The sequence below is a fragment of the Hibiscus syriacus genome, unplaced genomic scaffold (assembly GCF_006381635.1).
Source record: "Hibiscus syriacus cultivar Baekdansim isolate YM2019G1 unplaced genomic scaffold, ASM638163v2 tig00110013_pilon, whole genome shotgun sequence".
Classification (NCBI taxonomy): Eukaryota; Viridiplantae; Streptophyta; class Magnoliopsida; order Malvales; family Malvaceae; genus Hibiscus; species Hibiscus syriacus.
The window spans coordinates 2,898,736-2,911,963 of NW_024062563.1; the positions used below are offsets into that span (position 1 = coordinate 2,898,736).

The window sequence follows — 13,228 nt, forward strand, 5'->3', positions numbered from 1 at the left end:
TAATTCAAGGAGACCTAGTAAGAGGGTTGCCTAAGCTTAAATTTGATAATGATAAAATTTGTGATGCTTGTGCTAAAGGAAAATAAAAGCGAGTTTCTTTTAAATCCATTAATGATGTATCAACTAGTAGAGTTTTACAATTGATCCATTTAGATCTTTTTGGGCCAACTAGAACTAATAGCTTGGGTGGAAAACAATATGCATTTGTCTTGGTAGATGACTATTCTAGATATACTTGGGTTCTATTTTTAAATACTAAAGATGAAGCATTAGAACAATTCATCACGTTTTCAAAAGTAATCCAAAATGAAAAAGGTTACTCTATAACTAGTGTTAGGAGTGATCATGGAACTGAATTTGAAAATCTTGGATTTACTGAATTTTGTAACTCTAACGGTATTAGCCATAATTTTTCAGCACCTAGAACCCCTCAACAAAATGGAGTTGTTGAGAGGAAAAATCGAACTTTAGAAGAAATGGCTAGAACCATGCTTTGTGAAAATAATTTGCCAAAATATTTTTGGGCGGAAGCCACAAATACCGCTTGTTATGTTGTAAATCGAGTAATGATTAGGCCAATTTTAAAGAAAACTCCATATGAAATTTTCAAAAATAAAAAGCCTAACATTAGTTATTTTCATCCTTTTGGATGTAAATATTTTGTTTTAAACAACGGTAAAGAAAACCTTGGCAAATTTGATGCTAAAAGTGATGAAGGAATTTTTCTGGGTTATTCCTTAAATTCTAAAGCCTATCGTGTATTTAATAAAAGAAATTTAGTTGTAGAAGAGTCTATACATGTTGTTTTCGATGATAATCCCCTTCCGAGGAATGATTCTTGTGTGAATGATGATGTAGGTGTTATAAATACAAATGACGTTAGACATGACGTTGGAGAACCATCATCAAAGGAAGAAACGAAAAATGAGGAAACTCATGATCCTCTTGAGAATCCAACCATTGAAGAAAGGGAAGTATCTTATCCAAGAGAGTACAACTATGTCAAGGATGGTGAAATTATAGGTGATCCATCAAAAGGGGTAACAACTCGATCTTCTCTTAGAAATATTTGTAATTATGTTGCATTTATCTCATGCATAGAGCCTAAGAATATTAAAGAATCATTAAATGATGAACATTGGATTATGGCTATGCAAGAAGAGTTAAATCAATTTGAGAGAAGTAAAGTATGGACATTAGTTGAAAGGCCTAGTAATAAATCTACTGTAGGTACTAGATGGGTATTTAGGAATAAGCTTGATGAGAGTGGTAATATAGTGAGAAACAAGGCTAGACTTGTTGCTCAAGGGTATACTCAAGAAGAGGGCATAGACTATGATGAAACATACGCTCCCGTAGCTAGGATGGAAGCAATTAGAATGTTATTAGCATTTGCATGTTTCAATGAATTTAAATTATATCAAATGGATGTTAAAAGTGCATTTTTAAATGGTTTTATAAAAGAAGAAGTGTATATGGAACAACCTCCAGGTTTTGAAAATTCAAATTTTCCGGATCATGTTTTAAAATTGACAAAAGCTCTTTATGATTTAAAGCAAGCTCCTAGAGCTTGGTATGAAAGATTGTCAAATTTTTTAATTGAAAAAGGTTTTTCAAAAGGGAAGGTTGACACTACATTGTTTTTGAAGCATAAAGGTAAAGATTTATTAGTAGTTCAAATTTATGTTGATGATATAATATTTGGTTCTACTAATGATGTTCTTTGCCAAGAATTTTCTAAGCTAATGCAAAGTGAGTTTGAGATGAGCATGATGGGGGAGCTCTCATTTTTCTTGGGACTCCAAATCAAGCAAAGAAAAGATGGCATCTTCATCAATCAAGCTAAGTACGTCAAAGATATGCTCAAGAAGTTTGGACTGGAAAATGGGAAACCTCATGACACTCCAATGAGCTCTTCAACAAAGCTTGACTTAGATGATGGAGGTAAATGTGTAGATGTTAAATTATATAGGTCAATGATTGGATCTCTACTTTATCTAACTGCAAGTAGACCAGACATTATGTTTAGTGTTTGCTTATGTGCTAGATTTCAATCATGCCCTAAGGAATCACATTTACTAGCTGTTAAGAGAATCTTTAGATACCTTAAAGACACTCCTAGTTTAGGACTTTGGTATCCTAGAGACTCTAGCTTTAGCTTGCATGCTTTTTCTGATGCGGATTATGGAGGATGCAAATTAGATAGGAAAAGCACTTCCGGTACTTGCCAATTCCTTGGAAATATGCTGATTTCTTGGTTTTCAAAGAAACAAAATTGTGTTGCATTATCTACTACTGAAGCCGAATACATTTCAGCTGGTAGTTGTTGTACACAAGTTTTATGGATGAAACAACAACTTTTTGATTATGGAATTGAAGTTGGTACCATTCCTATCAAGTGTGACAATACTAGTGCTATTTGTCTCACTAAAAATCCCATCCAACACTCTAGAACTAAGCACATTGAAATAAGACATCACTTCATTAGAGACCATGTCACTAAGGAAGATGTAGTTCTAGAATTTGTTGATACTTTGCACCAATTAGCAGATATCTTTACAAAACCTTTAGACAAAGAAAGATTTTGGACACTTAGGAGAGCATTAGGTTTAGCCAACCTATCTTCACTTAGTGTTTAAAATAATTTTTAGCACTTTTAAGAATAAATGAAAAATGCTTATAATAGTAATTTTTGATTGCATTCATTGCCATTAGTTAGGGGGAGTTTATGTTATTTGGTGAAAATTAATTTTATGTTCAAATATTTTTTAAGAGATTAACTTGATTGATTGAACATGGTTAATTTTCAATATATGAGTTGCCAAAACCACTAGAGCTAAATAATTTAGCATTTTAAGTGTTTAAAATGAATTTTTGACATTTTTGTGCTTAATGCACCGATGCACTTAACAATGCATCGATGTATCCCTTTGAATGTGCATCGATGCATCCGCATGATGCACCGATGCATGCCTTGAATGTGCATCGATGCACAAGATCATGCATCGATGCATCGGTCGGGTTTTGGGTTAAAATGCTTCATTTTCTTCATTTTCTCAAAACATAAAAACCCCTATCTCAAAGCCGTTGTCTCTCTCTCTCTAAAATCTCCATTCTTGCTCAAAATCAACGATTTTTCGACGGAATTTTCAAGCTTTTCAACTCCCAAACCTGCTTCAATCATTAAATCGTGCAAAACAACTCCTCATCTCTCTCAATCCGAATTTTCAATGTATATTTCTAAAAATCTCTATTTTACAAATTTATGATTTTAGAACTAGTTTTAATTAGTTCTAGGATGTACATTATATCGGGCATTGATTGTTTATTGGTTCTAAACAAGATTTTACTGCCAATTTCTTCCAAAACAAACAATTTTTCAAAAAAAAAATAGTAAGATTTTTGATTTAATTGTTTTTGTTTTCATGAAAACTATATTATTATGATTATCAATTTTTTAATAGTTTTCAAAACATGCCCATTAGGATTGATTTAGAGAACCTTGAAATATTGAGGACTCAATTGAGTTTTGGGATTGATTGTGCATACATATGTTTTCAAATTGCAGGTAATATTCCTTATTCCGTTTCCTTTAATCATGTCTAATCCAAAACGTCCTAGAACTTCGTCTAGTCGTTCTCGTTCAAACCAACTGCCAAATCCCGTTCCTCCACCACCCACTAGTCTATTAGGTTCTTTTTTTAATATGCCTGAGCGTCGTAGAGACGAACTGTACTCTAGGTACAGAAATTCTTTCCAAACTTATAGAATTCGTGAAGAGCGTATTCCTTTGCTTCAAGCTATGGTTGACATCAATTTCGAATACCTCCCAATTCTTAAACAATGGAAGTTTGATAAACTTTTTTTTTCTTCAACCTATCGTTTTCCATCAATTAGTCCGCATTTTCTATTCCAATGCAGTCTGTATTCAAAATCAAACCCAATGTGGAACCATCGGAATTAGATCCTATCTTCTAGGACAGTACATTGTTGTTGATTCCGCAACTATTGCTTCTCATTTCGGGTTAGATGATGATGGTGTGTTTGACGAAAAAGAATCTGTGGCTTATCCCTATACTCCTAATGCTAGTGTCAGTACCCTTCGAACCCATCACGACCGTTTCCTTCATTTTATTATTTCTTGGTGGTTTCGTCCTTCTGCTGGTAGGTACTCTACTCTACGTGCTAGGGATTTATGGTGGATATATTGTATTAAAAATAAAATCAAAATAAATCTTCCACAGGTCATTTTTAGTCAACTAATAGACATCGTAAGCATTGTTCCTTTTAAACATGTTGAAACATTAGCCTACGGATGTCTACTTAGTAACATGTTTATCAAATTTGGTCTAGACGTTTCTCTCAACACTCCCATTCCTCTCCAAAATCAAATCAATCTCACTTCTTTAAAGAAAGCGGATTGGGTTCAAGATGAAATGCACCGGTTTTTGGGTCTTCCGACTAAATAAACAAACTCCGGGAGCTAGTTCTTCTCGTGCTCCTCCTCCTCCTCCAGCTGCGAATGTTGATCCCAAGCTTCAAGGGATATTTCAAGATATTGACGATCCAGCTAATGCACCGGAACTCGCTCGGCAAGAAGATCAAACACCACCTTATTTCCGATATTTTTTAGAGGCATTTGATCTACGATTTGCTTCCATGGAGTCTCAGATTACTGAGTTTCAGAGGGAGATGCGTGATCGTATGGATTATCTGACTCTTGAAGTTCGAGCTCATTATCCTTCTCCTCCCGATCCTCCGATGGAGTAGATTTGTATTTCTTGTCATGCTTTCTTAAAATTAAAACTTGGATTGATTTTGATATTTCTGGTTTCTTTGTTTTTGATACTTTGACTGGACTTATTTTATATTTATGGATGCTTGAACTTAATATATATATTTGGTTTGCTTAAATTTTCTTATTTTTGCATCATTAGACATATATGACCAATTATCCATTGCATGTTATATGAATATTGATTTATGAAACTAATGGCTAACCTCTCTTTTGATTGTGATCTTAGCAGCTTATAATTAATAAATCAATTGGCTTAAGTTTTTCAAAACATTCTTGTTTAAAACGTTTTATAGAGTCTTTTTGATTTAACAAAAAGGGGGAGAAGATGTGTGTCATAGTAAGGGGGAGTAATTTTTCAAAAGCTGATTTCAAAAATAATTTTCTAAATCTTAAAATTTCCCAATTGTTTTGTTATATAAAAAAGGGGGAGATTGTTAAAAACATTTTTGATATTTCGATATAACAAATTAAGTTAAATGAATTTTAAGATTTTTACAAATGATTTTACAATTTTATATTCGATTCAATTTATCGAATATCAAATTATTACTCCAAGTCTTTGAAGATCAATTTTAATCCTTACTAAATGTGTAAAATTGTGATTTGTACTTAAACTATTTTTGAAACAAATTTTCAAAGTATTTTAAACCAAAATCAAGCCTTAAATCAATTTTTCAAAGGCATGCACCGATGCATCAATACCATGCATCGATGCATCAATGAATAAATTGAAACATCGAATGCATTCCATGCACCGATGCACTCTCCATGCATCGATGCACTCTGATTTAATTAAAACATCGAATGCATTTGATGCATCGATGCACCAGGTTATTTTTCAAACATCGAATGCACTTCATGCATCGATGCACTCTTAGTGCACCGATGCACTAGGAGTCCAACGGTCAAAATATTTGAAATTTTACACTAATGCACCGATGCATAATGGTCATGCATCGATGCATGAGACGTTCCCACCCAGAAAATTAATTGTTTTCACACAATAACGGCTCTATTGACTCCACTAATTATCACCAACGTTCAGAATTGATTCAAGGAGTATTTAAACAAGTTTAGAAGCCATTGATCAATAACAAGAAACATCAAGCAATTAGAATCAAGAGAGAATCAAAGAGAAAGCATCAAACCTCAAGTTTGAGCATTTCAAGCCTATTTTTCATTCAATATTCATTTTGCTTTCAAGAACACTTATTGTGCTCAATTGTATTTATTCTTGAGTGTTCTTTCTTTGTTCTAGAATTGTGCAAACATATTTGCCTTGTGAGGTTTTTCTTGTAAGTTTGCAAATTTGTATTTCTCTTTGAGAAAATAGTGTTCTCAAGAATTGGGGTATATTCTTGAGGGAGTTGTAAGGTTATCTCTTTGGCCTCAAAAGAAAGAACAAATTAGTGAATTTGTTGGAAAATCCTTAGTGTGGATAGCTAAGGTAGTGGACGTAGACTTTGGTTGATAAAGTCGAACCACTCTAAATCGCTGTGCAATTTCTTTCAATTTTATGCAAAAGCTTCCACCAAATTTTTTATTGCCAATTCACCCCCCTCTTGGCCGATTTAGTCAATCGATTAACTCAACAATACATGTTTTATTTTATTAATATTTTTATACGATACATATATTATCTGTTTTATACGTTAAATATTTTATTTTATTTTATTTGGTTGCCTCACTAAGTGAAAACTTAGCATGTGAGTGTTTCAGACATAAGTGCAAGCTATAATGAGAAAATTGGGAGCACATCAGTATCCTTTTTGAGGAATCAATTCTGCCACCAGAATCGGTAAGTAAGGACATCCTGTCTATTAATTTATTTGGTAGAGTCATGTATATCAAAAAAGTTTATAGCTACTCTGATTCGACTTTCTTTAAGATATTTTTGTTTAAGTTATAAAGGTTTGGTTTTACAAAGGACATTATTAATTATGAATACTGATTTATTAAATCGTAATTATTTATTATAGAAACGATTTTCAAATCAGATTGTTTTCTGTCATTTTTTATTTAAAATATGTTACAATACAGATATACCTAAAATGTTATCTAAATTGAATTTAAATTTTGATATTTAAATATTAAATTATGATTTTGTGTGATTGTTAGTTTTAAAATAAAGAAATGCATTTTTAAAATAATTTAATTTTTTATATTTAAATATTAAATTATGATTTTGTACGATTGTTAGATTTAAAATAAATAAAAGCATTTTTGATATTTTAAAGAAATAAGTTTTTATTGGTTTTCAAATGGTAATGTTTCGTATAAATGATGTGACATCTTTAACTCGTACATGTGTACGTATATGGGTTAATGGTGTTACATTATCGCTTTAATTATCTTATTCGTAACCGTCATTAAAAAAATTCCTTAAATAACACATGTCACATTCTGACAATTTTAAAAATTTTATTTTTTTAAAAAAACTTTAAAATATCATTATTATATTTAAAAAAACTCTAAACTTTTCTATTTTACATAAAATACCCCACAATTCATAAAAATTTTATTCTAATATCCTCTACTCCGGTCGCTGGCCATCTCCGAACATCCATCTGTCGTCGAGCGATCATCCATTTGTTGTCAACCACCTAATGATCGACCATCATCATTGCTATCATCTCAAACCTCGAAATTCTCAAATTTTTAAATTTAAATCCCTAATTTCTAAAATCTTAAATGTAAAATCCCTAAAATTTAATAGTCCTTAATATAGAAAGAAACCTTAATGATCGACCATCATCATTGATCAATTTGTTAACGACCATCATCATTGATCAATTTGTTGTAGATTGGAAATTTGAAGGGTGTTGGGACGAAGGGCGTTCACGAGGGGACAAACAGTGAGGGGAATTATTTTAAGAAAAAATATTTTTTAAATAATATTATTTAAAAAAATTCAAAATTATTAGAACATGAAATGTATCATTTAATGATATTTTTAGCAACTGTTACAATTGGGATACCTAAAGTGATAACATTTATATCGCTAGAGGCTTAGATAAAGTGAATAAAAGTTTGAAAACCTATTTAATAAAAGTTGTATAGTTCTACTCACTTATTTTCTAACTAACCCATATTCTTTTAAAACAATATGTTTTCATTTGAAAACTCCGAAACTCCGAAAAGTACTCGATAAACTTTTTAGCGGTAGTTAAAATGAAAAAAAATAGTGGTTAATTTGTATCCTTTCTCAGTATCCTGCAATGGCTTTCCTCGGATCGCATCTAACCAGCGAGGTTGGAAGCCACCTTCTCTTTTCATCTTAATTTTTTGATTTATTTACTTTTTTTTTTCGTATGATCACTCTTTAGGATCTGTTTATGATAGAGCAATATATGTTTTAGCTGGAATTTCTTTAAACCTGAATAAATTTTGCATCCGAAACATTAGAAAGATCTACAGTCAGATTATGAATTGATTATTTTCTGTTTCTGTGAAAATCAGGGGTTAAATCTTTCGTTCTTGGATTAAAGCAGAAATGGGTTAGACAGATTTTAGTAGTTTTGATTTTTCTTAGTTATTACTCTGAGTTAATCTAGAGAATTTGACACATTTAAAAAAAATAAATAAATGATATGTTATCTCTCTCCTTTTTGTGGATTATGCATATTTTCTTTAACTATAGGGAATGGATTAAGTACCATTTCTTTGCCTAGATCAATGCTCATTGCTTTTGTAGAAATTTCATTTGAAATGTTTATTTTATAGAAAATGTTTATGTTTTTATTATTTGGTTTAAAGTATAGGCTTGAGTTTTGATTAATGAATAAAATGCCAGACTGGATTGAATTGATGGGATGTTGGTTTACAGTTCAATCGACCGGAATAGATTTAACAATAAATGCATTATTTTAATATCGAATAACTCATATTCCTTTAGGTCATGGCTTCTAGACCCACTAGAAGCACTCCCCTTCCTCTAGAGTCCTCCTTCCCCTCCCCTAGGATTAGGATTAGATTTAGAATTTGTCAAAAGAAAAAAAAATGGCCTCAAGATACTTAAGCACATGTGCATTGTTTTAATGTTGAATAGGTATTAAATATAGTAAATTTTAAACAAAAATAAATGACTCAAATCCAATCAATTAAAAAATGAAATTAATAAAATAAAGCCCTAAATCTGGTAACCAGTTTTCATTGGTTCAATTGGTTTGCTGAAAACCCAATTTACTGACATTTATTGAACTGCATAGGCCATTACTCTTGGTTCAATTAGTTTGATTAACCAGCCTAATCCATTTTTTTAACATGAAATTGGGCTAAGATCCTTTACAATCTAACTAAACGGCCATAAGGAGGACCATAGGGGTCCCTGGCCAAACTCTCTTTAATAGCTGTTGGAGCCTGGAACATCTGAAGAAAATGAAAATCAGAACTAGTATAATCCAAATTATTATTTACTGGTTTTGGTGCTTGTTACCTCTCTTTATGGATACATGTTTAACTTCCTTCTGAATCATTTGCATACCATGTAATGTAGGTTGGGTTACGGTTGCTCCTCTGGCCTCTTGGTTCCAACATTGTTACTCGAGCAGCATGGTGTATTTTTGAATCTAATGCTCGTCTCTGGTGTCTTGTTTGATATGTTTTCTGATTATTTTTCATTAATATGTGATAGAATATTGAGTGTAAAAGTTGATTACTCCTGCATCAACTGAAATCACACTTTGTGCATACCAATCTAATCTCTCTCTCTCTGTGTGTGTGTGTGTGTGTGTCTATCTCTATGTTGCAGCTGTTCTGTGGGAGTAGTTTTACCTGTATATTCTACATTTAGGGCAATTGAGAGGAACAATCGAAGGGAGGAGCAAAAGTGGCTTATATATTGGGCAGGTTGGCAAATTGTTATTTTTTTCACTTTTAATTTGCAATCCTCGCCATTTTGTTTAAATCTTGAGCTTTAACTGCATTGCCTTTACTATTTCATTTTCCCAACATTTGTCTTCCATATTCTTAAAGAAAAGTGCACTTGGTTGTTCCTGACATTGCTGTTTTATAAAAACTTGAAGCCCAAATGTTTCGTTTTTAAGATAGTTGGCTTGCAAAAATTGATTGTGCACAGCTTCGTAAGAGTGGATGCGATTTTCTTACCTCTTTCTGTTTTATAATTTGTAAGGGGGGGAGGGCATTAACAAATTCATGTAATAAATTAAATGAGTTGAATCACACTGGGAAATAAAAATGAAGGCACGGGCTGTAAAAGAGACTATTAACTAACACAAGGATGGAGGTAATCATTAGGATTTTGCTGTTCAATAATTCAAGGTTTGCTAACTGCTTTCCATTTTTCTTTTTGGCTTGTATTCTTTTTCAAATTTCTGTCATGACTCATGATGAAATGTTGAAGGCTTTGATTTATGCCACTGGTACTAGTATTAATTTGGATGAAAATCTGGCTGCACATGACCATTCTACCATTGCAGCTTATGGATCTTTCACCCTTGTTGAAACATTCTCTGACAAACTTCTTTCCTGGTAACATTTGACTTCTAGTGTTTTCATTCCTAACTATTTATGATTGTAAACTGTCTAATATTCCTTTATGCATCGTTTTACATGACTTGCTATAGTACTCGATATTTGTTCCATTTTTACAGGTTTCCATATTATTATCACTTCAAGTTTGCATTTCTTGTCTGGCTTCAACTTCCATCTACCGAAGTAAGTTCAAAATCTTGTTTGTATATTCGTTTGTTCTAAAATCCACGTTAATGAACATGCTGAGATGCTTCTTTCTTTTAATTTTTTTTTTTTGGAATTTTCTTCTTCTATATTTGTTTTTCTGCCTCCTCTTTGGACCTTCCCACAGCCACTTTATGGTTCTGAGGCATTCCTTCTTTTCATGTTTAGGATTCAACAAGGTTATGTATTAACTCTGTTTTTTTTTCACACTAGATGAGCAACTTTAGAACTTCCATTTTTAAGAACTTCCAAAAATAGGTTTCTTAGTGGTTTTTTCATATTAACTAATGCAAGACCTCTTTTTCATTTTTCCGGAGGGGATGAAGGTAGGGACAGACGCACTATTTTATGTCAGGGGGTTTAAACTTAAGAATTTATATTAGAAATTTGGAGGTATGAAACTACAAAATTTATGGTGGTGTGAAATTAGATCATCAATAGAAAATACACCGAAAATACCTAGACTATATGGGGATTTAAAATTTCAAGGGGTGCGACCGTATCACAATACCCTTTCGGTCCATCCTGGATGGAGGGGTGGAGGTGGAAGCATTGAAATAAAGCTAAAAGTAGTACATGTTTTTGTCCCACTTGTTTCGACTTACATTTTTTAAACCATGATCTAAATCCATATTTTTGGCGGCCATGATTCATGGTATGAAATTGATTTAACAGGGGGCTAAGCAAATCTACAAGAACCACCTGCGCCCTAAGTTGCTGAAACATCAAGCTAGAGTTGATCAACTAATGGGCTTTGCAAGTGCTGAGTTGGTAAGTTATCTCCCTTTATATTAACTTAGGCTATCTGCCCTTGGGTTGCCTATTAACATGTCACCCTCCAATTTCTAAAGACAGTTATTTGCACTTCTCATGCAGGCAAGATTCATCAGTGCACACCATAAAGAGTTTCAAATTTTCCGGGCGATAATGACAAAGATTATAGGATCGGGTTAGCGTGATACCACTTAAACCGCTACTTTATTTGCTTTTTTCTCTACTGTCATCTATATCATGTTAAAACTTAGTTACTACGGCAGTAGACGCAGAAGCCAGTGGAGGCACAGAACCTGCTGATCCAAGAGGGCTACCTGCAATTGACGGCCCAACAAACCCAGAATCTGAAGACGAAGACTACTAGTTTCTGATCCCCAAAGGAGAGAGATGTACGTTATAAACATCTTTTTCTCAGGTTAAATTCTTCTATGTTATAAATTTATCGTTTAATGTCCTCCAAGAGGTAGAAGCATGAGACATAGGCGGCATCCTTATAATAAAAATTGCACCTCATTTTTCTCCATCTCTCATGCTATAAGAATTATTAGCTACTAAAACGTATAATAGCGCTAAGTTACGGATATCTTTCATTTTTAATAGTTTCAGTTTTTATTATTATTTTGTTTTCTTTTTCAAATTTCCTGAGTTTTTAAGATTTTTTTATTTTTATTTTTACATATTTTTAGTTTTTTAATCACATTGATGATGGAGATTTGATGTGGCGATGCTTTTATTTATTGTTTATTGCAACCGAAATGACGAAATTAAAAGTTTAATGCTGATATATGGGGTTTGGTTTACTTTAGCTTTCATTTCTTGCTGAGATGAATGGATTGAAGAGTTGAGGAGGTGAATGTTTTTCTGAAAGTTTGAAATTTTCATATATTCAAATTCATACTTTTCCATTTATAAATTGCTCCAAACAAAAATAGAATGAAGATGAGCCCAGGTTCGATTCCTTAATCATATGGTTTCTAATAAATAAACAAAGAATTCATTACAAGTTCAATGACAAGCCCTGGAAATGGATACATTTAACAAGCCATGAACCACTGTATCTACCTCGTACACGCGTATATCTCCTCTTTTCAGTAAGTTATCCCTTGCAAATTCGATCCAACCCCTCGTGAATTTAGCTTGCTGACATTGCCGGTTGCTCATTATCTTCACAGGACACCATCTATCTTCAACCTTAAGTCTCACCTTTTCGCTATCCGGCGTTAAATATTGCTCAAAAATCGCAAACGGTATGCCCTGCACAAACCAGTTTTCCAGCATACTGTTATTGTGGGGTTAAGGGCGTAAAATAATGAACTGTAACATATAACTTAATAAGCCCACCAAACGTTTTTCCTTTAGGTGTACTGGCAGCACAACTCTTTTGAACAATGGAGACCTCGAGGTTGAGGCCATATCTATATCGGCTTTATGACGCTGTGGAGTCCAGCATAAAGGTCCTGCACCAGAACCATTAGCCTGTATAAGTTAATCCGTGTTCGATATTTACATTCGGAGTCCGATTAACGCAATTTAAAACGCACCTTTTGCATCTGCAATGGCCTGGAATATGTTGTCGTCAACGAATGCCCTCCATCCATCATGTATTCTTACTTTTGGACTTCCTATGTTACTTCTCTGATAAAGAATTGCCGGCCATGATTTCCTGTTCGAAAGACAGGTTTACATTGATGCTGGTGACGGAGCTCTCGAAATGTATCCTGGAAAAGGGTTTTGGTATACGCTGGCCCAAAAACAAAATGCATAACAGTTGGTTTAAAGGCTGGATTCCCATACTCACGCCGTGTTTAAATGAAGAAAAACTAACCAATAAATGGTTCATATATGATGCTAGTAAAACAACAAAGTAAGGATTCTCAGAAGTGAAAGCCAGAGCTTTCTGAAGAGCTGTTTCCTGGGCTATCAATGTGCTTCCGAAAGCTGTTTCACTGCCCTCCAGGG

General features: G+C 33.2%; 1 protein-coding gene across 2 annotated transcripts; it reads left to right on the top strand.

Moving 5' to 3' along the window:
• Positions 1 to 7,899: 7,899 nt before the first annotated feature.
• On the top strand, positions 7,900 to 11,842 carry LOC120212328 (HVA22-like protein k). 2 transcript variants are annotated; one of them, XM_039210678.1, is made up of 8 exons: positions 7,900 to 8,049; positions 9,294 to 9,352; positions 9,549 to 9,646; positions 10,237 to 10,288; positions 10,411 to 10,474; positions 11,171 to 11,266; positions 11,372 to 11,444; positions 11,533 to 11,842. In XM_039210678.1, exons 1-8 carry the CDS (start codon positions 8,017 to 8,019, stop codon positions 11,631 to 11,633), a joined length of 576 nt encoding a protein of 191 aa, XP_039066609.1. In that variant the 5' UTR covers positions 7,900 to 8,016; the 3' UTR covers positions 11,634 to 11,842. The 2 variants fall into 2 exon arrangements, with proteins under 2 accessions (XP_039066609.1, XP_039066610.1); XM_039210679.1 differs by having other exon boundaries at positions 11,536 to 11,842.
• The last annotated feature ends 1,386 nt before the right edge of the window (positions 11,843 to 13,228 follow it).